At 43.2% G+C, this 27,301-nt stretch overlaps 1 protein-coding gene across 4 annotated transcripts in view; it reads right to left on the bottom strand.

The window, feature by feature from the left end:
• Positions 1-27,301, bottom strand: part of CCDC171 (coiled-coil domain containing 171) — a 216,156-nt gene that overhangs the window by 112,105 nt on the left and 76,750 nt on the right. For all 4 annotated transcript variants that reach the window (XM_083718393.1, XM_083718395.1, XM_083718392.1 and 1 more), the window contains 6 exons: positions 25,899-26,066; positions 19,950-20,138; positions 8,900-9,407; positions 6,981-7,097; positions 1,671-1,897; positions 844-1,026 (listed from right to left, as the gene is read on the bottom strand). In XM_083718393.1, coding sequence (XP_083574519.1) covers positions 844-1,026; positions 1,671-1,897; positions 6,981-7,097; positions 8,900-9,407; positions 19,950-20,138; positions 25,899-26,066 — 1,392 coding nt within the window. The remainder of the gene's footprint in view (positions 1-843; positions 1,027-1,670; positions 1,898-6,980; positions 7,098-8,899; positions 9,408-19,949; positions 20,139-25,898; positions 26,067-27,301) is intronic.

Raw genomic sequence — 27,301 nt, 5'->3', positions numbered from 1 at the left:
GCCTTTACAGACCGCTGAGGAAGTGACAAGACCACCAGGCCCCTGAAGGCTTTTTTCACCCGTTACAGAATTTCGGCGTGGGAGGCACTCCAAATTAATGTTTAACCCGAGGTCAGGTTGCCACAGGTGACAACTGCACACGTGGAACTTTCACTACAAACACACCTTCTGGGAATCCCACGAATGGCTGCCATTTCCCACGGCTTCCCTCAGCAACCGCACTCCCTAACCTCCCCAAACCCTCAAGCATTGTGACTGTCGTACAACAGGGTTACTCTAACGTAGACCAGTACGTGCTAACTCTAACACTGAAGTGTCTCGACACATAGGTATCTTATAAAATGTGAAACAGCACTTATTCCGTTGAGCGTTTCAACAGTTGGGAGCGACGTGGCTGATAAGGAAAGCAGAATGAATACACAGATCACTTTGCTTGAGTGATGCTAACATGCAATTTTAGCGTTCACTTCTCCAGCAGCACAAGCATAATATTGAAGGAACTGGAGGCAGGGAGGAGGGAATTGGCTTTGTTGACAGATCAAACATCATTATTTACTCAACCTATTTTATCTTGCAACATAAGGAACTAATCATATGGAAAGAACCACTTGTTTCTCCGCTTTTAATATACCTGAATCACAGCAGGGAGACATTTACAAGACATCGTTTTTGTGTGAGCATGGGCAGAGTGGAAGGAAGGGGGGAGAGAGAGGGAATGCAAGAATAGATGGATTTTATTATTTGGTTTTCTAAGGAAGGCTGAGTGAAAACGGAGCAAAAGGAAACCTCTCCTTTAGATGAGGGTTATTCCTCCTCCCCCCCATCTAAATCAAATATACTTACAGATTGCTTAAATGCATTTAATTGCTCTTGCAGGCTCTGGGCTTTGTCAGCCTCGTTTCTCATCTCATTCAAATTCCGTTTGAATTCTGTGAGCTCTAAGCGGAGTGACCGCCGTTCCACTTCTGCTGTATGTAGCCTTTGTGTAAATTCAAATATTTGCCTCTGCAAGAATGCTATGCTTTTCTGGTAGTAAAAAGGGGGGGGGAGAGAGGAAACAATATTGTTAGCTGCGCTGATTAGGCAATAAATCAATAGCATTTAAAGCATGGGGAAATTAAAATGAAGCATGTTTTCTGAATTCACCCAGAAAAGTGAAACATTCTGAAAGCTACTATTGCATACTCCTGAAGCAATATGTACAAACAGAGGATATATTCCAAAACTCAAAACAAGGCAGAGGTCCGTGTTGAGGAAACATTTATCGTATTTTTGTACATATAGCACATGCACTTTTGTAGTAATGCACAACCCAAGTATGCAATAAGTGATACTTAAAGCACTTTTACAATTTTAAAATCATGGACTGCTCTTAAAAGATTTGCTTTTAAAAAGAAGACTGTGCCTTGCCTTGAGTGCTAATGACTGGAAACGAAGTTTTGTTTTGTTTTTAAAAACAAGAGAGAAAGAGAGAGAGAGAATATCAAAGCTAGATACGGTTTGAAAAATACACTCCCTTTCTTGTAATTTTCCAATTTTACTTTTAAGGCAGAACACTCTGATGCTGCACAAACTAAGTGTTGCGGGGCAGAGAATAAAAACCCACAGCCACCTGAAAGCAAATTCCCCGAGCACAGTAGCTGTTGTATGCTAATTGCTTTCATACAAACCGTAGCAGGGGCTCTATCATTGATGCCTGCTTTAAGAGCCTGAGCATTTATTTTATGGAGCCCGCGAGCCAATCTCTGAACCAAGGTGTCTTTCTCGATGTAGGTAATGCTCTGGCGGCCGTCTGCTACGGCAAACTCCATCATGATGAAAAGTTTGTCCATGAGTTTTGAAAAAGAATTCCTCGCCGCACTGATAAGCAAATGTCCAGAAAGCCACGAATTCAGATCTTGAGAAGAAAAAGAAGCAAAGTCCATTAAACAAGCGGATTTGGGCCTGCCTCCCACTGAGTACATATAAATTATGGAAATGCTTCATATAGGAAACAGTGAAACACAATGCTCTGGGCATTTTAACATACAGAATTCCACACCCCCAATATGAAAATAACCAAAGGTTCCAGTTTTATGCAACTTTCTTAGAGACTGAACCCTATGGAACACAGAGGTGCTTACTTCTGAGGAAACCTGCTGGTGATTTTGAGTTATTTCAGACCCTCCAAATGTCCCTATTTTCCAGGGACAGTCCCAGATTTACAGAAACCATCCCAGTTTCTAATTTGATCCCAGAACGTCCTGCTTTTCCTTAGGACGCCCCTATTTTCATCAGAAAAATGTTGGAGGGTATGGACATATGTGACCCCTCCAAGCCAAGGAGATAAGTAACTATCGAACCGTTAGAAGACATCTGAAGGCAGCCCAGTACAATGGTACCTCGGCTGTCGAACGTAATCCTTTCCAGAAGACAGTTCTGACTTCCAAAACATTTGACAACCGAGGCACAAAGGGTGGTCGGCAAAGTCAATGGGAAAAATAGAACACCACAGAGTAGAAGCTGTTCTGAGGCGTGTTTGAAAATGGAAGCAATTACTTCTGGGTTTTCGGCGTTCGGGTTCCGAATAGTTTGGCTTCCGAGATGCTCAAAAACCGAGGTACCACTATATAGGGATTTTTTAAAAAAATGTTTAATGCTTTATTATGTTTTTATATATGTTGGAAACTGCCTAGAGTGGCTGGGGAAACCCAGTCAGACGGACAGCATATATTATTATTATTATTGTTATTGTTATTGTTATTATTGTTATTGAATAGGATGTCCCTATTTTCATCGGAGAAATGTTGGAAGGTTTGCAACTCATGCTCCTTAGTGCATGATTGTTCAACAGAATCCCACTGTTTCTTGCAGAGGGTCTCCCCCAAAAACTTCTACATAAAATGCTGTGTAGACCAACCAACCCCAAAATACTCCAAGAAGAGGAGCAGTCTATTGTCTACATAGGTACTTGTTTGATTCCATGTTGGGACTGTAACTCTTTAGGTAAAAATTATGTTGGCTAACACCAATCTGTAACAGGGCAGATTCTGGTGGACGAAAGAGAATCTCTCCAATTCCACGTTTGCACACAACAAACAATTCTCTTAACTTCTGGTGAAAATGTACGTCCATATGCACGGACAGACTTTGCCACAGGAGAAATAATGGCTTTGCTAATGAGAATTGGTCTTTTGATCTCTTCTAATAGTGCATCTTTTTCTTCGTCTTCCTTGCATTAATCCACAGGTTGCAATATATGACACCCCAGACCTGTTGGATAAGCAGACTAATAACCGCTTATAAATATCAGTGAATGTGTTACAGATTCAAAAGTAGAAGGTAAGTCGCTGAAGCAAATTTATAACTGTTTTCCGTTCTTTCTTGACAGCTTAGATGTCTAAATCATTTGCTGCTTAAAACTACTGAGGCTTGGTACCTTAATGCCACACTATTTATATTCCAAGACAAGAGAATATAATTTACCTTATTCCAAGGCAATTAAAATTTTACAACTACAATTACTTATTTCCCCAATGGATTTTGGTAATCATCCTTCTCATATAATGGGCCTAAGGCCCCAGCACACCCAACATGTTCTGCTTACTGCTAGATTCGTCAGGTCTGTAATTAATAATTGTGTTTAATGTTGATAAATAAAATTGTCAGTGCTCCTACTACTAATTGGTATTCCAGATAACGGTTAATAGGTTTATTTATGCCTTAATAAAAGTCTTGTAATTTAGTTTTCCCTCTGCAAGTCAGGTCTTAATCTGTCATTACTTGTCTTACGATACTATCAGGGTAAGATGACAACCATGGCAGAGCTTATTTACATTCAGGAGAATACCAGATCTCCTGTTGCTGCAGAGAATTAAAATATTTGTTCTAAAGTTTAAAGCAGAAAGCCTATCGAGGCACATTTTTAAAGCAAGCCATCTTTTTTTCTCCCCCTTGCTTGTGAGAACAAAAACAAAGGATTTCAGGCAAAATAGAATAGGAGTACTACTCCAAAAATATTATTTTCATCTGCAGCCAAAGGATCACTTGAACTAATATGAAGTAGGATACAAATGGAATCAAAGTACTTTATGTGAAACAATAAAACCATCATCGGTTTCTCTGTATCAACATTGAACCTTGAATATAATCTGTTCAGATTTTAAGTTGCCTGGGCACCGTTCCAAATAACCTACTTCAGGGACACCCCCCTCCAGGATATAATCCCCACTGGGATTTTCTTAGTTAGAAAAAAAATCATTTTGATAACGAGAGCCCACATGTCATATTACACTGAAAGTCCCCTTGGTTTCAGAAATATGTTTGCTGGGGCAGGATAGAGGGGCTGTTCTTTGAGCAGTGCAAATTAAACCCCCTTGGGCATGTAAAAATAGTTCAGGGGGGCTCTTAGCCATGATGTGGAATCAAAGGTTTGGGGTGCATAGAGGCTATGGTTTTAATTTTGTTTCCATTTAGTTTTTCTTGGCCAGAGTTGTACTTTGAATTATCAAGTGCCATTGGTATAAAAACATTTGATAGACTGCATTGTAAGGTAAAGGACGCCTGGATGATTAACTCCAGTTGAATTCGACTATGGGGTGCAGCGCTCATCTCGCTTTTAGGCTGAGGGAGCTGGTGTTTGTCCACAGACAGCTTTCCAGGTCATGTGGCCAGCAGGACTAAACCGCTTCTGGTGCAACGGGACACCGTGACGGAAACCAGAGCGTGTGTAAATGCCATTTACCTTCCCGCCACAGCAGTACCTATTTATCTACTTGCACTGGCATGCTTTCAAACTGCTAGGTTGGCAGGAGCTGGGACAGAGCAACAGAAGCTCACTCTGTCGCAGGGATTTGAACTGCTGGCCTTCCGATCAGCAAGCCCAAGAGGCTCAGTGGTTTAGACCACAGCGCCACTCACGTCCCTACATAATGCATTGTATTCTATCTCTGTTATTTAAAATTAGAAGTCTGAACTTTATATATACACATAACATTCGGGCTAATGCTATACCAGTCTTCTTTCCCCCACCCCCCAGGATTGCCAGAGAGATTTTAAAAGAAAATAAAAATATTTCCAGGATGGGAAAGCACACAGTTTCTAAAAGCAAAGCATCACCTCTGGTTAATTTTTAATGAATAATGGTTCTGACTAAAACAAAGAAATGTGCGGGGATAGAATCATTCACGGCTTTGAAAGGTGAAATGAGAATACAATTCAATTCCACACGGTACTGTATTCTGCTGTATCTATAACCGGAGGGAAAAGAATATATACACTCTGAGTACCTGGCCACAGACTATCAAGGAATTACAGTAAAAGCACTAAATAATTTATGCAGTGATGAGCGTGTGAGAATTGTCCTGCACAAACACAGTTACAGTGCAAAGAGCAAGCAAGTCTTTATTAAACAAATGAAGCAAAAACCAATGAAAAGTGACAAAGATTACTCCAGTGACAATGGGAAGGATGTCTGGTGTTTTGTTTTTTCCTTTGCTTTTTAGCAAAACAGAACACGAAGGAAGGACTTGAGTCTTTACTAATGTTTGTGTGTCCAAAAGTTCAAAAACTCAGCTTAATCTCCAAGTGATCACAATACGTTCAAATAAATCTTACACGCTCGTTTCCTCTAAGCGCCACTGTTATAACTGGCTAAATGTTGACACTCATGTAAAAATGAATTCTAAGCCTTGGGTCCAAAGAGATACTTTGGGTGCAGCCGTGGAACTGGATAGACCCAACAGGATTTTTCTTTCTTGTTGGACTACCAAGCCATATTAAACTGATTGGAAGTCAAAAGATGTGGTCAAGCACAGTTGGTTGCTGTTTAAGAAAGCTAAACCCCAAAGCTCCCTTGAGTTTGTGGAACAATTGTGTTGTTCCTTGAATCAGGGTGCATGCTGCAATTGTTACCTGAAGATGTTTTAGTATTTTCCCATGGTTTGTGGCATGTGGCTCGGGAGATGTGCCACACCAGCTTCAGGGAAACGCAACCCTTGTCTGAGGACCACAAGCAATGGTGTAAGTGGATTCAATCTCATGGTCGTCACCAGAGTGCAGAAGTATCCACATACCAAGGACAGTCGAGATGCTGAGGCAACCAGTTAACAATTTCTGCCTTGTTCCTGAGTGTCAGGATCTGAAATCCTTGACAGCATATAGCTAAGACCATGTTCAGCCACCATGTTCAGTGGTACCTCTGGTTAAGAACTTAATTCGTTCTGGAGGTCCGTTCTTACCCTGAGGCACCATTTTAGCTAATGGGGCCTCCTGCTGCCACCGCACAATTTCTCTTCTCATCCTGAAGCAAAGTTCTTAACCTGAGGTACTATTTCTGGGATCTTCCTGCAGCTAATGGGATGCCGGCCAGTGTCGTGGAAGGCAGTCCCCGCTCTGCTCCGTGCCGGTTTAGCGTGGTGCACGGGCAGGTGGCGGGGGTCCCCGAGCCTGCAGCAGGGGTCTATGGGCCGGTTAAATGACCCCGATGGGCTTCTTGTGGCCCATGAGCCTTAGGTTGCCGACCCCAGTAATAAAACATCAAACATTAAAAACTTCCCTAAACAGGGCTGCCTTCAGATGTCTTCTAAAAGTCAGATAGCTGTTTATTTCCTTGACATCTGATGGGAGGGCATTCCACAAGGCGGGCACCACCACCGAGAAGGCCCTCTGCCTGGTTCCCTGTAACTTTGCTTCTCACAGTGAGGGAACTGCAAGAAAGCCCTTGGAGCTGGACCTCCGTGTCCGGGCTGGACGATGGGGGTAGAGATGCTCCTTCAGGTCTACTGGGCCGAGGCCATTTAGGGCTTTAAAGGTCAGCACCAACACTTTGAATTGTGCCTGGAAACAATGGCAGGCTAGCTCTACAGGATCACCCCACCAGACTAGATGCTACAGTTTACCGCTTATAATTAGCAGGGGAAATGTACCATTTGCCCCAAACGTATTGTTTGAAGATTTAAGATACCTAGGATATGATCAGCAGAAAAAACGGAAGACGTTACCTGTCTTGTTAACCACTTCTTGTAGCTCAACCATTGAACTGAGGACAGCGGCAAGGAGACTAGGACTGGTAAGCCAATTGAGCGCTTGAAGAGAACGGACGTGTTCCTTCTGTTGCTCTGCATTACAAAAAAGTGAAAACAATCAATGGTATCCCATAGTATTAGATTAAAACACATTTGCGGCGAGGGAGATTGCTAAAACAATCACTCAGATTTGGAGGCTATTTGCAAAAACCACACATTTACTCAAAGATGTTTGTACCATGTTTTAGCTGCTTATAAGTGGGCAAAAGGGTTAAACCCTGCTTCTCCCAGCACCATGATCCTACTCTCCAAATAATGTCTCCAACCCAAAGCTGTTCAATAAAAATTAGATATACAGGGTCGAAAACGTCCCACTGTCTAGTCGCCACGACTACCCCAATATTGCAGATGTGGAACTGAAGTTGAAAGAACAGTGGTTCAAGAGCATTTAGGGAGCTCACAGATCAGGAGACATTTAACCCAGAGACTTTCTAGTCTGTAGCTCACACCCTTTAGCAACCAGGGGAAGGTTAGAAGTAGATCACATGATGGTGGGCTGGGAAAACACAATGACTACATTATTACATGAGCACAGTTCCACTGCATTTGATATTTTCATTTACATGCATTCAATCGAAATAAGATGGGTTTATGAAGCAATTCTATACCCTCCCACCATGCTGACAAAGAATTCTACGAAACAGTAGTCAATATCCGGAATCACTGTTCCGGACATCATATTTGCTGAATACACAAAGCTTCACAGCTTGTCTTTCATCGTACAAAGTCTGGTACCTTGCTTCATTTAAAGATTTTCAGAGACTTTGAGACTAAAGATTTCAATTTTTGACTTGTTATGGTTTGAAGGAATTTGATAAAAGATTGTCTATTGCGTATCATCGTGTTGCCTAGACATTGCTGATGTCAGAGAGACAGGGCTGAGCAAGACGGACCCGAGGCCTTACTTGGGATAAGGAACTTCCTGTGCTCTTATGCTACGCTCATGCTACACTAACTCTTAAAAATCTGCAAACGCCCCAATTATTAATCTCATGGCAGTTCAATTCAGATAAGCCAAACCATAGATTGCAACTGAAAAAGCTTTCCCTGTGGTTACCATAAAACAACTTCCGTGATTTCATTGGTACAGTGCTCCGTGGGACAACGCAATAGCCTGATCTCCTAATCATGGTTAAGACATGTGCCATAGGCTAGCACGCTCCCATCTCGTGCTTTAAATCCTTCACGGATTGTTTTAACCATGGAGAAGTAATGGCCATGGCTAAAACCAGCCAGCAGAGCTCACACAACAAGAGTATGAACCGGGTTTACAAACCCTGGATTTGAAGGGATCTCATTTGTGATAACCATGGCTTGCCCAGGTGCAGGTATCATGCTACGCCATACTACGGAACAAGAAACCATGGAATGGAGACCTGAATCAGGCATAGGCAACCTCGGCCCTCAAGATGTTTTAAGACTACAATTCCCATCATCCCTGGCCACTGGTCCTGTTAGCTAGGGATGATGGGAGTTGTAGTCCCAAAACATCTGGAGGGCAGAGTTTGCCTATGCCTGACCTGAATCCACATGGAAAGCGTACTCTGCATTTCCTAAACACAATCAGATCCGCAATGGGTCACAGTCAATCCAGATTCAGTTTACCATCAGTTCAGATGGGTGTGTGTGTGTTTCCTGTGTATTTAACACCGTCTCTGGGGGTTTGGGGCTCTTTTAATTAACACGCTAAATTTGGTCTAACAGCTTAAACTTAATTTCCCCCCTCAAATTATAAAGCCTATGCCCCCCATTGCCTTGGCATAATGTAATTGTTATTTAAGTACTGAAAGTGCAGTTTGACACCAAACATATAAATCACCGGCTGATTATCTTACTTGACAGGTTCTGCACATCCTTGGAGTCTCCTGCACAGACTAAGATTCCTATGCCTTCTCTGAAGCTGTCCACCCAGGAGAAAAGGGAGCTGCAAGTCTGGCCCAACAGCTGAAGCCTCTTGGCTGCCAGCACGGCAATGACGCCCTTGCGGAAGAGGTGGATCATGCTGCCGCCATGTTTTTGTTTCTTCGCCTGGCCATCGCTCGGCTTCCTTTCCTCGGCCTCAGACAAAACGTTGGCCAGAGTCCGGATCTCTTGCTTGAAAACGTCGCAGGTGTTGACTTGATCTTGGAGGAAGTCCCTTTGGGTTGATAAGGCGCATGAGCGGCTGTAGAGCGCGTACAAGGCTCCGGAAAGCAGCGCGCACGCCGCCAGAAGTGACATGTGCTCTTTTTGGTTTTGAGTCAACATGGTCTTAAAGTGAGAGTTCTCAAAGAGCAACTGTTCCTGCCTCTTTTCGGCGGCGGCAAACTTCTCTTTGGCTTTCTCTGCCATTTCTTGATATTTCTGCAAATATGGGAGGAAATATGGGTTTCAAGGAACAGAATCAACCGGCAGCCTCTTTATAAATCAGGAGAAATGGCAGAAGCAATGGGGCGCACGGCAAAGTCCAGAACATCAAAGCCCCAAGGCTGCTGCATTGCTCTGTAACCAGCCCATTAAATCCAACCTCTGGAAAGGCATGTTCAAAATTATGAGCTCGCTAAAGAGCCAATGAAGGTGAAGCTGCTTATTAAAAACAAACAAAACAAAACACCAAGCGCTAATCTCATATTCCAAACCTATAAAAGTCTAGATGCTCATCAGTGGAAGAAGAGAAGCAGAGCTGTCCTTAAAACATAACACCAGCTACTGTTTAAAAGGGCTTTACAATAAATTTTATACAGAAACTGGATAAATATGAATTTGGATTACTAGAAGAACTTTACAACAGCCATATTGCACTGTCTCAGTGACTTAAAAAATAAAGGCTGGGCTTGTGAAATTTGGGAAAAGTTACATCCTGCAGACCGGAAAAAACTATTCTGGAATGTATATGTTAAATATTTTGAATAACTGTTGTTACAGATAATTGTCAGATTGGGAGGCGGGAGTTCTTTTTATCTATTTTTCTATTCTTTTACATTATCTTAGTTATTTTTTCTGTTTTCCCCCCCTCTTTCTCTTTTTTATATCATTGTGTTCTGTAACGATCATGAGTATTCCATTTTGTATTTTCTTCCTCTTCGGTATTCTTCTTTTTTTGATATACTGCTTTTTATTACCTTTTTTTATAAACGCCTTTGGATTTTAGAACTAAAAATCTTCAGTAGGATTCTTTTAAAAAATGAATAAACAAACGTCATGCCAGCAACGATTCACAACATACTGCCGGGTCAAAAAAATCATTAAACCAATATCACAATATGGACTTGAAACCGGTTTTGGATGATCTATATCATCCAGCCCTAACACACATTGTGATTCGCGATATATTGCCAAGTCACAGAAAAACTATGAAACCGATATCGTGATACGGATTTCAAGCTGGTTTTGAACAATATAGTGCCTAGCCCTAAACTCGGCTACTTCCTATACTAATGCTGTGCTAGGCCTGCTCTTCAAAAAGAAGATGCAGCCGTCATGTTACCTGTTGGATCAACACCTCAACTTGTGCTTAGCAAAATGCAGGGGCACAGGAAGGGGGGCGATGGGGGCGGACCATCCCGGATGCCCACCACCCCAGGTGCCCTCACTGAGGGGGGTGTCATTCGGCGCGTCATCCTCCCACAACTCCCAAGCCTACCCTGAACCATAGGGGTGAAGGGGGGAGCTGCGCCGCTTTGCCAGCAGCATTCCCCCCTTCGCCATTCGTTTTGACAGATTAGTGGAGGCTTGGGAGTCACGGGTAGGCAGCGCATCAAATGTCCGCCATGGGTGGCTCACTCCTCCCCTGGCTGCAGGGCTCTCACACCGCCCTGGGCACCCAAGCAGCTATCCCGTGCCTGGGAGAGCACCTTCTGTGCCATGCCCGCCTTGGGAGCACACCCGCCCTGGGCTGCGTGGGCAAAAGCTCTGCTGCTGGCCAAATATATACCATTTATGTACCTTGTAACCTGCCCCTTGCCCAGGTACTGGTCTATATTATGCATTAAAGCCTTTGACAGCAGCCGGACTAGGAGTTTGACTTCTTTGCCTGGCGCTAAGAAACAGGGCAAGTGTCGACTTCAGCTTCCAACTTAACATAGCAACTAGCGTATTGTATCTATCCATAAGTCACCCCCATGTATAAGACCACCCCCCCCCATTTGGGCGGGACTCAATTTTAAGAAAATGAGGGGAGATGGCCCAAAGTTGTTGAGCCTCTCCCCCCACGCAGCTGTGAGCGGGAAGCACCCCCCAAGATCGCTCCCCGCTCGCTGTAGCATCGGGGGGAGCCGCGCTCCCGCCAACTGGCTGGCTGGCGGTGCACAGCTTCTCTCCTCCCCCCCCCCATGCTACTATCCGTATATTGGACGACCTCAGTTTTTTGACATGATTTTTGAGTCAAAAAACTTCGTCCAATACACAGAAAAATATGGTAACGCAGGCCAATAGTGCAGTAATCCATAACCATCTTATCTATGAGCAACAGCAAAGTCTATGGCTTAAAGAACAATTATGCTAGGGTTTTGGTGTTTGTTTTTTAAAGAAAAGAACAGGACACATGGCTGTGTTAAGTTAGTTTAGCAAAAGAGAATAGTAAACTAGGGAAAACCTGGAGAGACAGAAATAGATAGGCAGCAGCTGGAAAGGGGAAAGTAAAGGTGATCTTTTAATTACTTTGCAATCAACCCCCTACTTATATATTCACAGATTAATTATGTCTCGGGCAGAATTGTATTTTCAAGAGAACGCTCTTTGTATTATTTGATCAATCACTTATTGCTTTATTCTTCACATACATAATACCTGCTATTCCAATGAATGCTCAAAAACTTAATTCGGACAAGTACATAAATTACTGACTGAATAATAAGCATTGTGAGATTGAAGTCACAGTAATACTTTGTGATACACATACACACAGAGCAAGAGAGAGAGCGCAACAACTCGTTCAATCCATGAAAGTGAGCATGGATGTAGATGCCTATTGCAATGTTTCAACATAATAAAAAGCTTTGTATGCAGTATTTGCATAAGTTAAATTCATTCATGGCCCTGAATGCCAATTCACTAGACAGGCTAACAGTTTGCCTTTCTATTGAATCGGCATCCTGGGCTATTAATACATTTATCTACTTTATCTAAGCTACGTTAGCAGAATGGAAAATGAATATTTTACCGTCTCAGGAAATTAGACATTGTCAACAAGCCTAGCCAATGAGATGCCCTCTAGATATTGCTGAACTAAAACTCCCTCATTCCTGACCCTTAGCCACAATGCTAGTTGAGGCTGATGGGAGCTGCATTCCAATACCCTGCATTTTTAAACATTATTTGCAATTATGAAAATGCGAGTGGAAGTGAAAATTCGCATAATTCAAACTCACAGAAAGGAAGTATTATTACAATAGTTAATTAACCATTGAACACTAAAAACAGGTAGCTCTCTTGAACGATTGTTTCCTTGCTTCCATTTTGGCAACTCTATCAACCGAATTGTCAAAAGAGAATTGCAGAGAAAGCTCTCCATGGAGATCTTAAGGTGGTTAAGCCTTTCTTGACTTGTAATAGGCAGGCTTCATTTGTGCAATGGAACTTTCACCTCCTCTCCTCTCCTCTGCAACTGCCGTCACCCCTGCACACCCTCAAAATCTGCTCCAGAGAGATCAGATTTAGAGGGTGCAAAGGGAGAGGAGAAGGAAGGGAGGTGCCGCTGCGTTAAAGGTACTCTCTGTGCACAGTGCTGGATACAACCCACAGGGCGTGTGGCTAATTCCTCCCCCATTTAAAAAGCCATGGCTGTTGCGGGAACTAAATCTGGGCAGATGTCCGCAACCCTGTCCACAACACTCACATTAATTTGGACCCCACTTTTACATGAGATTGGCATTGGAACGACTTAAGGTTCCACGAGCAAATAATGTAGATTAAACCCAAGCACATCTGCTTGCTTTAAAGCAACTCATCCATACAAAACAACCGACACAATCTTCATAGTGACATGTACTTTGACTGCAGTTCTCAGTTGCCGTGTCAACGCAACCTCTATTGAAGAAAGCTCGCTTGTGTCTTTTGGAAGAAAATGCCATGCACTTTGCAAAAGGGAGAGGGAGAAGGAACACTGAAGGCGGCCAGTTGCTAAAAAGGAACAGATCTTCCCAAATGAGTGAAAAATGTGATGGGGACTGCATAAATAACCAACAACCACAGTTTAAAAAGGTGTCATGGGGAAAGAGTATACCAAACACCCAAATCTCTGGCTATATACACATACATGAATAATGTATGCAAAATCTTATGCAGAACCAATATTAGTATTTCCCGTTAGGCAAAAATGCAGGGGTTAATTGCATTAATTAATCCCTACAATCCTGGAAACGCACTTAACAAAATACTTCAAAATGAAACCTGAACATCAGCCCAGAAACTACAGAATTATTAGCAACTGATTTTTGCTTCTAGAAGTAGCAAAAAAGTAACCTGAATTTGGGAAGCACGGTGGGGGAGGAGGGGGAGAGGAAGAAAACACAAACAACTCGCGGATCTTGGCCCTCAGAGTGAAACGTCCAGAATTTAAGAAGGAAAATATAAACTCATATAGAGTCAAAAAGGAAAGCTCAGCTGACATCTGTTACTAAAAACAAGTAGGCCCAGTATCACTCTATCTATCTTTTTTTAAAAAAAAAATTATTAAAATTTTTAAATACAAATGCAAAAATAATAAACAATATAACATGTATCATAACATAGTTTCATAGCTTCTTTGGACTCCCTCACGTCTCCCGCTCCCACTTACATCATTGTATATTTTTACCAGCAATTTATCATCTTGTTTGCGTTCTTATGTCCCGCTCTTTTAAATGTAATATAATAATTCTCCAAAAGATTTATATTTTCCTCAATCTCACTTATCATCCTAATTCCATCTAATTTAGTGGTGCTCAATTATTTATGATCTAGCATCCTTCTTAACATTCAACCAAATTACAATATTTTTGTAAATAAATCTTAAATTTATTCCAGTCTTCTTCAACCTTCTCCTCTCCCAGGTCTCGGATTCTGCCGGTCATCTCAGCCAGTTCCATATAGTCTATCAGTTGCATCTGCCATTCTTCCAGTGTGGGTAGATCTTGAGTTTTCCAATGCTTAGCGATGAGTATCCTTGCTGCCGTTGTTGCATACAGGAAAAAAGTTCTGTCCTTCTTTATCACCCTCTGGCCGACAATACCCAGGAGGAAGGCCTCTGGTTTCTTAGGGAAGGTATACTTAAATACCTTTTTCAACTCATTATATATCATTTCCCAGAAAGCCTTCACTCTAGGGCACGTCCACCAGAGGTGAAAGAAAGTTCCTTCATTTCCTTTACATTTCCAGCATTTGTTATCAGACAAATGGTATATTTTGGCAAGTTTAACTGGGGTCATGTACCATCTATATATCATTTTCATTACATTTTCCTTCAAAGCATTACATGCAGTGAAGTTCAACCCAGTGGTCCACAACCTTTCCCAGTCCTCAAACATGATATTATACCCAATATCCTGTGCCCACTTTATCATAGCCGATTTAACCATTTCATCTTGTGTGTTCCATTTTAACAGCAAGTTATACATTCTTGAAAGTACCTTAGTCTTAGGTTCTAACAGTTCTGTTTCCACTCTATCTATCTATCTATCTATCTATCTATCTATCTATCGATCGATCTATCGATCGATCTATCGATCTATCGATCTATCTACCTATCTATCTAAAAGTACAGTCAGAAACCAGAGGCCTTTCTCTTGGGTATTGTCGGCCAAACGGTGCCAAAGAAGGATAGAACATTCTTTATGTATGCTACAACAGCAGCAAGAATACTCATCGCAAAGTATTGGAAGACACAAGATCTACCCACCTTGGAAGAATGGCAGATGAAGGTGATAGACTATATGGGACTGGCAGAAATGTCTGGCAGAATCCGAGACCAGGGGAGAGAGACGGCAGAAGAAGATTGGAAGAAATTTAAGGACTATCTCAAGAAATATTGCAAAATTAATGAATGTTAGAATGACATTGGTTTAGAAATTGTGTGGTTTCCAGCCGGATTGGATAAGTAGTAAGAAAAGAAGGGTTAAAAACTAAACGAAATTAAGGGAAAGGATTTGCTGAATTAATAAAATAGAAATTGGAATACAGAGAGGGGAGGTATGGGGAAGTAAGTTATAAGAAAAAAAGGGAATGAAATTATACTTGTTTTTTCTTTTGTCTTGTTTTCTTTGTCTGTTTTTTATTACTGTTTTGTTTTTATATAACTTTTGAAAAACTTAATAAAAATCTTTTAAAAAAATAAAATATCTAAAAGTACAGTCATACCTCGGGTTACAGACGCTTCAAGTTGTGTTTTTTGGGTTGCGTACTGCCGAAACCCAGAAGTACCTGAACGGGTTACTTCCGGGTTTCGATGGTTTGCGCATGCGCAGAAGCGCCGAATCGCAACCCACGCATGCGCAGACGTGGGTTGCGAACGCTGCGGGTTGTGAACGTGCATCCCGCAAAGATCACATTCGCAACCTGAGCATCCACTGTACAGCAATCTTCCTTCCTTTGCCATACAAATGTAGACGCACAGGCTCCGTTTTTTCCCCCCTTCGGCAGCTTGTAATTGTTTTGTGCCCAAACCTACGTTGCTTCTAATATTTCCTCAGAACCTTAAAAGTACAATTTCTTGAAAGGAACAGCGAGATTCTGTGCCTTGAAAGACTGGCAGCCCGACTTCATGGAGTGGAGCAGCTTTGAGAGGTGGCTCCCTGGGTTACGGCACTCTGCGGACTTCAAGAACCCTTTAAAAAAATTAGTCACTCCCCTGGAGAGTACAACTCTATTTTATCCTGTTTCTTGCTGGGTCTTTATCCTTTATGTTGGCAAGAAGACAAGACTGCAAACTGGAGACTTAATGACACCTGGGCTTCAAAGGACTTCACGTTATTTCAACTATTTTATTTTCCTCTCTTACAACCCTCACTTTGATTCCACTGAACACATGATAGTCTTCAACTAATTCACCTCTTCTGATAGATAACAGTCCTGCTCCTTCATAAAGCAAGTCAATTCTTCAAAGGGAGGGGCATTCCTTGCCCTAGAGAATCCCCCAACCCTTCTATTTGACGAGTCTCGTTTCTCCCCCCCCCCCCAATAGATCTATTCACTATTGCATTATTTGTTTTTATGTGAATATCTTTTTGCCTGTGTACCTGTGCTTCTGATTATATCCACAAAACCAGATAGTTGTTTGTAAAGGAGGTGGCCTATCGATGTTGTTGGACTACAACTCCCATCATTCCTGACCTCTGGGCACTCTGACTGGAAATGATGGGAGCTGGAGTCCCAGCAAGTTGTACAGGGATACAAGTTCCCAAGCCTTGTGTAGTAATAATAATAATAATAATAAATTATTTATACCCCGCCCATCTGGCTGGGTTTCCCTAGTCACCCTGGGTGGCTTTCAACAGAATATTAAAATAGAATAATCTATTAAACATTAAAAGCTTCCCTAAACAGGGCTGCCTTCAGAAGTCTTCTAAATGTCTGGTAGTTGTTTTTCTCTTTGACATCTGGTGGGAGGGCATTCCACAGGGTGGGTGCCACTACCAAGAAGGCCCTCTGTAACTTGGCCCTGGTTCCCTGTAACTTGGCTTCTCGCAGGGAGGAAACCGCCAGAAGGCCCTCGGAGCCGGACCTCAGTGTCCGGGCTGAACGATGGGGGTGGAGACGCTCCTTCAGATATACTGGACCAAGGCCATTTAGGGCTTTAAAGGTCAGCACCAACACTTTGAATTGTGCTCGGAAACATACCGGGAGCCAGTATATTATAGCAATGCTTAGTATTTATACAGCACCTATATGCCCAATTCAGCTCAAGTAAATATTCTCTATCATCTATCAAACAACCCTGAAACATTGATAGGATGTTATTATTCCCGGGAGATAAGCCAAGACTACGCAGGGCTCAAGGTGCTGAGTTGCGCCCAACACTGGGGGGAGAGCTGCACATGACGTCATGGACATCGTGCATGACTGTCACATGGGTAGAGGCCAGCCATGTGACATTTGTGCTCCAGGCCATGCTGGTCGACCCAGGGTGACATCCTGCCAAGGTCGCATGATGTCAGGGCAACATCCCACCATGCCTCCTCTTCCCCCTCAAGATGGGGGGGGGCTGAGCCCCATCTCTGTGGACATTGGGGGGCTGTAGAGGCCTCATCCCCATAGCGTTGGCAAGCCTGACTCCAGGAATTCACAGCCAAGGTGAGATTTGAACTGGATGGCAGAAGTTCCCTGATCTTTGTCTTAACCGCTATGCTACAGTAATGGTTTTATTAAAACACTGTTTTGTGTTTACTGGATGGTGATATTCCTACACATCCCTATACAGAATCCGAAAAGGTACTAGACTACAACAAAGCCATCGGCTTCCGATGTTCCAAAACTGCATGACTTCAGAACTGAGGCGAGGAAAATGAATATTTGAGTGTTTCCCTAATCTAAAATTCAGCATAAATTTTAAAAAAGGATGCATCAGGAGTAGGCTAGGTTAGAATGCTTGCTAATGTGCTGGGTGGTTTCTGACAGCTGGGGACATAAAATATGTCCCAATTGTGGAACAGCGCAAGGAAGGCTATGCCACAATCTCTTTCTGAAAGTTGTTTGGTTCTGAGCATTTCTCAAGGTATTTCAAAGCTGTTCCCTTGCAGCAACATTTACTCTTTCTTCTAAGTGGGGAAAGCATTGCACAACTCTGCGTCCTCTCAGGATAATCTTTAAACCAGAGCAATCCTATTTTCGTGAGGCTAAGGGCCTAGAACATAGGAGCATGGGATCAGGCAGAAACAGGTTCTTAACCTGAAGATATGTTAAGAGGGAGTGGGGGCTGCCACTCATGAGAGAAGGTGCAAATGAGGGGATGGACTAAATGGATCTAGAAAACCAGTTTCCTCCAAGAGCGCCTGGATCGGGTCTGTGACCACCCGCCCGCTCAAGAACTTTGCCCAAGAATGGGAGAAGAAGGAAATTCTACAAGCAAGAACATGTGCAGAGGAGGGAAACCAACCCGAGATCTACAGATGTAGAGCAGTATACAAAATGAAGAAGAAGGAAAAGAAGAAGAAGAAGAAGAAGAAGAAGAAGAAGAAGAAGAAGAAGAAGAAGAAGAAGAAGATCTGGAAACCAAATGAGGAGTGACTGAGGGAGTTGGGTATGCTTAGCCTGGAAAAGAGGAGACAGATGAGATGCGACCACCATGTCTATTCAAATTGTTAGAATTCCTGCTCCATGATTGCAGTCATGGGATTTTAATCTATCACATGACGGTGTATGTTTTGACTCCACAGGGTGGGAAGTGACAGAGACAGGATGTTTGTGTTACAGTTTTCCATGAAGTCCTTTGTTTCTTTTTTTCTTTTCTGTCTGATGCTAGAGAGAGAGGGAGCCATGTTGCAGTGCTCCGTGTATGTTTATATGTAAATAAAGTAGATTAGCCAAAGTGCTGGGTTGCTGAGGTCTGTTACGCATGATGCGCAAACTCTGCAGATCCCTAAGGGTGCCGGTGTCTGCTGGCATCGGTCGCTGTGATGTTCGGGCTGAAGAACGCTTATGAAGCTCCCGAACGATCGACCAGGAGGGAGGGAACATGCCAGTCAGGCATGTGTCTCTGCCAGGGTCCTACTCGAGTGTAGGCTGAACTCCTGAGACAAATATCTAAAGGGAAGACAGAGAAGCTTGTTTTCTCCTGCTGTTGATTGTAGGACCTGAACTAATGGATTCAAGTTACATGGAAGGATATTCCGACTAAACATCGGAAAGAAGATGGGAAGAGCTGTTTGACAGTGGAATGGGCTCCCTTGGGAGGAGGTGGACTCTTTCCTTGGAGGTTTCTAAGCAGAGGTTGGATTGCCATCTGTCAGGGATGCTTTAGCAGAGATTTGCATTGTAGGCCTGGATAAACCCATGAATGTAAATACTTTGCATATATACTTCTTTAGCTATATGTTCTACAAAGTAAACACTTTTGAATATTTGAACACGTGTTTGGACATTGTTCTAATTTCAAGGAAAGAATCGGTATTTGGGCTTCCTAGCTGCAACTGAGCTACTCTGCCAACAAAGCATTAAGTGAATATTAATTCTACGGAAGATTTACAAATTAACTCTTGTTGCAGACCCTTAAAAATGAATATTAAGTGAATATTAATTATACGGAAGATTTGCAAATTAACTCTTGTTGCAGTATCATGGTGGCTACTTCTTTACACCTTAGGGCAGAGGACAACAAAAGCCAAAGTCAACGGCCTTTGAGTGTTCATAAACTTAGAAAATACAGTCCAACAGCTACTGGCCTCCTTGGGGTGCCATCACCTTTAGCTAGGATAAATAGCTTATGCCAAGACTACTTTATCTTGCTACCTCGCTCACAAGAGTGCAGACTGTTTCTATGTGTTTAACCACCTTTTGTTACGGCAACTAGCCTATGAACCGATGCCTGATACACAGTTCAGCATAAAGTGAATTTCAATAAGTTTAATTCTACTGCACCATAGGAAGAGCAATCACCAAGAGGCGAAAGCATCTGGTGCTCCGCGTAATAACACAAAGAAACCAATGTTTTCACTCTGCAGGTAACTTTCGCATGGTAACTAAATGGGAAATACAACTGCAGGATCCAATTAAACAATGCAAGTTCTGGAATGCCTTCACACAAATTCATACACTTCCTAAAGAAAGTAGAAGTTAATAGTACCAAAAAGAGAGAGAGAGAAAATCATTTCTTTAAGCACACAGATATTCCCAAGCAATTTGAAATTGGTTTGGAACCCAAACCACTGAAATAATATACTAAATATTTAAAGAATACTTTTAGAAGTTTATGGTTTCCTGGCAGAAATATTGTACCTGTGCCCTTGCGTGAACTTCCCCGAGGAGCCCAGAATATTGCTGTTCCAATTCCTTCTTCTGCTTCAGCCAACAGCTTTCCTGAGCTTTCATCTGTTCCGTTACTTTGCTGAAAGTGTCTTCCTGGGTCTGCTGAAGCTCCCTCATCGTATCAGACTTGTTCTTACAAACATACTCAAGGTGAGATATCTGCATGGTTATAGCATGAAAGAAAATCTTTGTTTAGCATTCTTTATGGGTATATTCCCAGCCCTAACTTAAACCAAGGCACTTGGAAAAGTATTCAACATCGTGGGCCGAACTCCGCAACCCGGAGGGAAATCAGGAGCTCTTTGGTAACAGTGAAAAGCCAACTACATCCAGAGTTCTGACTCACATTGCACAAAGGAAAATTCCGATAATAAACTAGTACACAGGCTTCACTATCGGTTTATCTTCCAAAAGCCTCAGCATAAAGACCCATGCTAGTGAAAGAAACAAGCCAGGAGGTCAGGGGGTGTAGAGGGACGACGACAGGGGGGCCACGGTCTGGATACATGGGTTTTTTTTAAACGTATTTTTTATTAAAGATTTCTTGGTTTACAAAAGGGGGGAAGAGGTGGAGGGGGCCATGGTGAGTAGGGTGGAGTTGGGTGGTGGTGTTTCTATTTTACTTAATGTATGTGTGGGGTTTTGTGTCAGTGTCGCTTGTGCGGGTTCTCTTGACTTATTCGCTTGTGTTCCTTTGGTGGTGAGAGACGTTGGGGTTGGCCTGGGGCAGCCTTTCTCAACCTGTCGGTCCCCAGATGTTGTTGGACTACAACTCCCATCACCTCTAGCTAGCAAGGCCAGAGCTCAGGGATGATGAGAGTTGTAGTCCAACATCTGGGGACCCACAGGTTGAGAAAGGCTGCCCCAGGCCAACCCCAACGTCTCTTAGTGAGAACCACTGGCCTAGGACATGGGTAGGCAAACTAAGGCCCGGGGGCCAGATCTGGCCCAATCGCCTTCTCAATCCGGCTCGTGGATAGTCCACGAATCAGTGTTTTTACATGAGTAGAATATGTCCTTTTATTTAAAATGCATCTCAGGGTTATTTGTGGGGCATAGGATTTCATTCATCCCCCCCCAAAAAAAATATAGTCCAGCCCCCCAAAGGTCTGAGGGACAGTGGACCACCCCCCTGCTAAATAAGTTTGCTGACCCCTGGCCTAGGGTGTGGTTGGCTGTCTTTGATTGGCTGTAGTGAACTTTGTTTTCATGTGTGAGTGGGGTGGATGGGTGTTTTTGAATCAGGTTAGCCATATCGATTTGTATGCTGTTGATGGATTCTTGTCCTTGTCTTGTTGGGCTGTGTATGTGATAAAGGGGAGCTGTACTGGGGTGAAGGCGTCTTCTTCCATTTGTCCCCGTATCAGTTTCAGTTTATTGGTTAAAGGTAAAGGTAAAGGGACACCTGACCATTAGGTCCTGTTGTGGCCGACTCTGGGGTTGTGGCACTCATCTCGCTTTATTGGCCGAGGGAGCCGGCGTACAGCTTCCGGGTCATGCGGCCAGCATGACTAAGCCGCTTCTTGCGAACCAGAGCAGCGCACGGAAACACCGTTTACCTTCCCGCCAGAATGGTACCTATTTATCTACTTGAACTTTGTCATGCTTTCGAACCGCCAACCTTCTGATCGGCAAGTCCTAGGCTCTGTGGTTTAACCAACAATGCCACCAGCGTCCAGTTTATTGGTTAGTTTTTCTAATAAGACTTTTTCCCATACTATTTGGTACCATTGGTCCATGATTACTCCTGACAGGTCTCTCTAGTGTCTGGCTATGGTGTTTCTGACAACACGATTTTGAGAGGGCACAATCCAGGTGTCCCCATGCAGGGATCCCCGTCCTTCCCAGCCTGCCACCAGGGGTCTCTGAATGGCTGCCCTGCTGTGAGCACACCAGGGCCAGCATTGGCTGGCCAGGCTCTCCCCCCCCCCCCGCCTGGGCAGGTGGTGCAGCACGGCCCCGTGAACCCTCTGTGCCCCGTGCCCACCCAGTGGTGTGGGCAGCAAGGGCTGGCGCAGGGTGTGTGTTCACCCTCTGCGTCCTGCCCTGCGGGTACGCCCCGGGCACCAGCAAAGGATGCAACACCACTACAGGAGGTAGTAGGGTCTAGAGCAGACATAGGCAAACTCCGGGCCTCCAGATTTTTGGGACTACAATTCCCATCATCCCCAGCTAACAGGACCAGTGGTCAGGGATGGTGGGAATTGTAGTCCCAAACGTCTGGAGGGCCGGAGTTTGCCTATGCCTGGTCTAGAGATCCTGTCCATCAGTCTTCAGGCGAGTTTGGCAGCTAATCTCTCCCTGCACAGAGTTCTCTACTCACTCCCCACCTTTCCTGTTGCAAATCAGTAACAGGGCCCAAATGATGGATTGGGCAGATTCTTGTGCTGTGATTAGGCACTGCACAAACTGCCTTGTAAAGCATCATGCTAGGCGAAGTGATTTTCCTATTGAATTAATTAACCCGTGAATATAGACACATTAAAAACTAATCTGATGGGGAAAGCATTACATATTTGCTACATCCAATGGATAAGCATATGCATAGTTTTAGAGAATAATAATAATAATAATAATAATAATAATAATAATAATAATAATTTATTAGTACCCCACCCAGCTTTCAACATATACAGTTGCTCTGTTTCTCAAAACAACAACTCCTGAAAACAGATTAAGTTCTGTCATTATTGTTTGATGGTTCAGGTGATCCACTCCTGCCAGAATTTCAAAGATTTAAAAGCGGTTGTGTGTCGGGTGTTAAGGAAATGTGCTTAAATTGGCATGCCTCTAGGTTTGCTTTAATGCAGATAATCTAGACAGCAAGGCCAAATGTATTCATTTTATGCAACTGCAGATGAGAATGTTTATTACAGCAAAAGTAGTTTGGGGAAGTAGCACTCCCTAGTTAACTAAAGTTAATCTAGCCTCATAATGAACTGATAATGAGGTTACCTTTTGGGTTGTTTCAAAACTAGGCTTAATAAAAACAAGAAGAGGGTTTGGGAGTGTTGAACATCTCTGTGCTGCTTGGATGAGAAACTGAACCAGCTCCATCTTACAAAATGATGGCAATGCCTTCCTTTTTGCCTATTTCAATGCACATTTGGGGAGCTGCGTCCCTAGATTTTGGAATCTTCTCAGCACCCTGTGAAAGATCTAGGAGCTTCCCCTCTTTTTTGAAGACCTTCATTTTTAGGCAGGCTTCGTATGTTGTTGTTGTTTAGTCGTTTAGTCGTGTCCGACTCTTCGTGACCCCATGGACCAGAGAACGCCAGGCACCTCTGTCCTCCACTGCCTCCCGCAGTTTGGGCAAACTCATGCTGGTAACCTCGAAAACACTATCCAACCATCTTGTCCTCTGCCGTCCCCTTCTCCTTGTGCCCTCCATCTTTCCCAACATCAGGGTCTTCTCCAGGGAGTCTTCTCTTCTCATGAGGTAGCCAAAGTACTGGAGCCTCAGCTTCACAATCTGTCCTTCCAGTGAGCACTCAGGGTTGATTTCCTTCAGTATGGAGAGGTTTGATCTTCTTGCAGTCCATGGGACTCTCAAGAGTCTCCTCCAGCACCATAATTCAAAAGCATCAATTCTTCGGCGATCAGCCTTCTTTATGGTCCAGCTCTCACTTCCATACATCACTACTGGGAAAACCATAGCTTTAACTATACGAACCTTTGTTGGCAAGGTGATGTCTCTACTTCTCAAGATGCTGTCTAGGCCTGTCATTGCCCTTCTCCCAAGAAGCAGGCGTCTTTTAATTTCGTGGCTGCTGTCACCATCTGCAGTGATCATTGAGCCCAAGAAAGTAAAATCTCTCACTACCTCCATTTCTTCCCCTTCTATTTGCCAGGAGGTGATGGGACCAGTGGCCATGATCTTCGTTTTTTTGATGTTGAGCTTCAGACCATATTTTGCGCTCTCCTCTTTCACCCTCATTAAAAGGTTCTTTAATTCCTCCTCACTTTCTGCCATCAAGGTTGTGTCATCTGCATATCTGAGGTTGTTGATATTTCTTCCGGCAATCTTAATTCCGGCTAGGGATTCATCCAGCCCAGCCTTTCGCATGATGAATTCTGCATATAAGTTAAATAAGCAGGGAGACAAAATACAGCCTTGTCGTACTCCTTTCCCAATTTTGAACCAATCAGTTGTTTCATATCCAGTTCTAACTGTAGCTTCTTGTCCCACATAGAGATTTCTCAGGAGACAGATGAGGTGATCTGGCACTCCCATTTCTTTAAGAACTTGCCATAGTTTGCCGTGGTCGACACAGTCAAAGGCTTTTGCATAGTCAATGAAGCAGAAGTAGATGTCTTTCTGGAACTCTCTAGCTTTCTCCATAATCCAGCGCATGTTTGCAATTTGGTCTCTGGTTCCTCTGCCTCTTCTAAATCCAGCTTGCACTTCTGGGAGTTCTCGGTCCACATACTGTATGCCTTCCTTGTAGAATTTTAAGCATAACCTTGCTAGTGTGTGAAATGAGTGCAATTGTGCGGTAGTTGGAGCCCCTTCATGGATCACTGCCTTGCCGTGGCGAAGGGGCTTGAAGAACTCAGAGAAGCTATGAACTATGCCGAGCAGGGCACCCAAGATGAACAGGTCATAGTGGAGAGTTTTGACCAAACGTGATCCACCTGGAGGAGGAACCGGCAAGCCACTCCAGTATCCCTGCCAAGAAAACTCCATGGACAAAGACAACAGGCTTCGTATACCTCACATTTTACCAATAGTTTTAATGCTGGCTGTTGATTTAATTCTAATTTTTTCCCTGCTTGCAATTCTATTTACATGTTTACAATCTTTTAATTCTACTTTGGGAATCTGTCAGGATTGAAAAAGCATGTGGGAAAGAACCCAAATAAAGTATATACCTAACTGCAGTTTCTATACACTGGGTAGTAATTCATCTCCAGTTAAGTCCCAGTCACGACCATCCTCAACCACTTAGCTGACAGAGGCATTTATTCAGCAGTTTGTAGAGCTTCAAAGTGCTTTTTCGACTACCAGTTTGAATTAACTACTTTGGGGCGGGGGGCAATATTTCAAATGAAATTTCCTTAGTGCGTTCGCTTGGCTCTTAGGTGTAGACTTAAACCATCCCTTCATCCTAGACTTGAAATGAGTTCTGGCCGATGCAAAACATTTCCTCCTCCCCGTCCCTCCGGAGTGAGGCCAAAATCTGAAACTTTGCTACCAGACCACAGAACACAACTGCAGCTCACCCAATGAGCCAAGAATGGAAGTCTGCAGAAACATTACAACGAAGGCTGTCAAGCCACTTCATCATAACAAAATGAGGGAATTATTTATTTTCAGCGAAAAACCACACAGCATATTCAAGAACTTCACTTGCCGGGGCCTCCCTTGAGGAAAATATTTATCTTCTTTAAACTCATGATGTATTTATCACTACACCCTGCATTATATTTACAAAATGTAAGCATATCAAAGAAGAGCCTGGGCCATTTCTTGGGAACACTCTCCAAATAATTCCCTCCAATTCGCAAGCAAATATTTTAAAGATGATGTTCCTCCAGTCGGTGCATTTTGTTTCTGTTTTATGCCGAGATAAAGAGTTGGTTTATTAGTGTAAATGACTAAGTTCTTTGAATAGCTTCATCAGTAAGATTAATTTATTTTCTTTTAATTAGGTCCCTGTGGCTAACACTGGCTAGTAGTATTAGCAAGTCCTGCATAGAAGCTGGAGCTTAGAGACTTCATAAAGACTTCAGTCACATTTACATGCCCACAGCAATGGCATCAAACTGAGCTGTAGACAAGCCGTAATTAACGGTATTGAATTATTAACATCCAAATTCTTTTTGAAATAAGATGAATGTCAGTCCTTTTTAACGATACTGTGATGTGGACAAATGTCACTGGATTTAATAGAGTCGGCTGGTGCCTGAGGACAGTACCTTCTCATTAGCCTTGTTGAGGTCTAAGATCAGGGCATCAACATTCTCCTGCAAGACTGTGCAAAGCTCTGGCCAGGAGAATTTATCCAGGATGCCTTCTGGTTGTTTAAGAAGAACACAGCCCGCTACCAAGTGCTGGTACAAAGTGTGGAGGAAGGTTAGCTTCTCCTGCGAGACGGGATTTAATAAAAAGGAAGAAAAAGGGGGGAGAGAGAGAGAGAAATAACTGTAAATGGAGTCAGAGTCCAACGAAATACGTCATGTAAACAATAATGTGTGTGTTCCAAAGGAATATACGACCTATGCTCCAATCATTAGTCAAAATCAGAAAACAGATAATTGCCCATTATATATATGTACACATACACACAAGCTGATCCTGCAGACACTTTCTAGAAGCCAGGATGCCTGCTTTTCTCTCTGGCAAAGGACAGAATGAAAAGACGCAGGATCAGACCCCGCACAATTATGCAAACCATAACCAACATATTTTCGAATCTGTTAATGAGATGCTGATTGCAGTTATCTAATACAGTCAAACCTTGGTTCCCGAACGGCTCCATTTTGGAACGCTAATAACCCGGAAGTAAATGCTCCAGTTTTTGAACGTTTTTCAGAAGCTGAATGTCCAACGTGGCTTCTACTTGAGTGCAATTGGACTGCTGCTTCAGACATGTGAAATAATTTGGGGTTTTTTCTTGCATTAACCATATCCAGTACAGTCATACCTTTTGTTACATTTGGTTCAGGTTACGTATTTTCAGGCTGCGACCTGCAAGTACCGGAAAAGGTTACTTGCGGGTTTCGCCGCTCCTGCAGACGCTCAAAATGACGTCATGCGCATGCGCAGAAGCGGCGAATCGCGACCCGCAAACGCGGGTTGCATTCTGCTCGTGTTGCAAACGGGGCTCTGGAACGGATCCCGTTTGCAACCAGAGGTACCACTGTACATAGATTACAACACAAATATATTTGGGAAAACAAATTAGACTATTCATTCCTTGGAGGCTTTTAAGCGGAGGTTGGATGGCCATCTGTCACGGATGCTTTAGCCGAGATTCATGCACTGAAGGGGGTTGGACTAGATGACCCTCAAGTCCCCTTCCAACTCCATAATTCTGTGATTCTATTATTAGCTATAGAGCCAACATTATAGCTCTCTGAAAGTTCTTCTGGTTTCTCATCAATCTACAGGGCAGAAGAACTGCATCCTGCATCATTTCACATGATGCAAACTGATTTAAGAGGTTTTCTCCAAGTCCAAACCAAAAGCTAGAATCCCGATCCAAACCCCACTAGGTTCGGTAAAAAAGATTTCCACGGCTTCCAGTATGCTTTAGATACAGTCCAACTCAGAACGTTTCCAAAGAGATTTTACAAAGGCATTAAGAATGGAATTGCAA

This window comes from Podarcis gaigeae, assembly GCF_964106915.1.
Source record: "Podarcis gaigeae genome assembly, chromosome: 17".
Classification (NCBI taxonomy): Eukaryota; Metazoa; Chordata; class Lepidosauria; order Squamata; family Lacertidae; genus Podarcis; species Podarcis gaigeae.
Note: the sequence above shows the minus strand (reverse complement) of the source record. Positions and strands in the feature narration are given on the sequence as shown.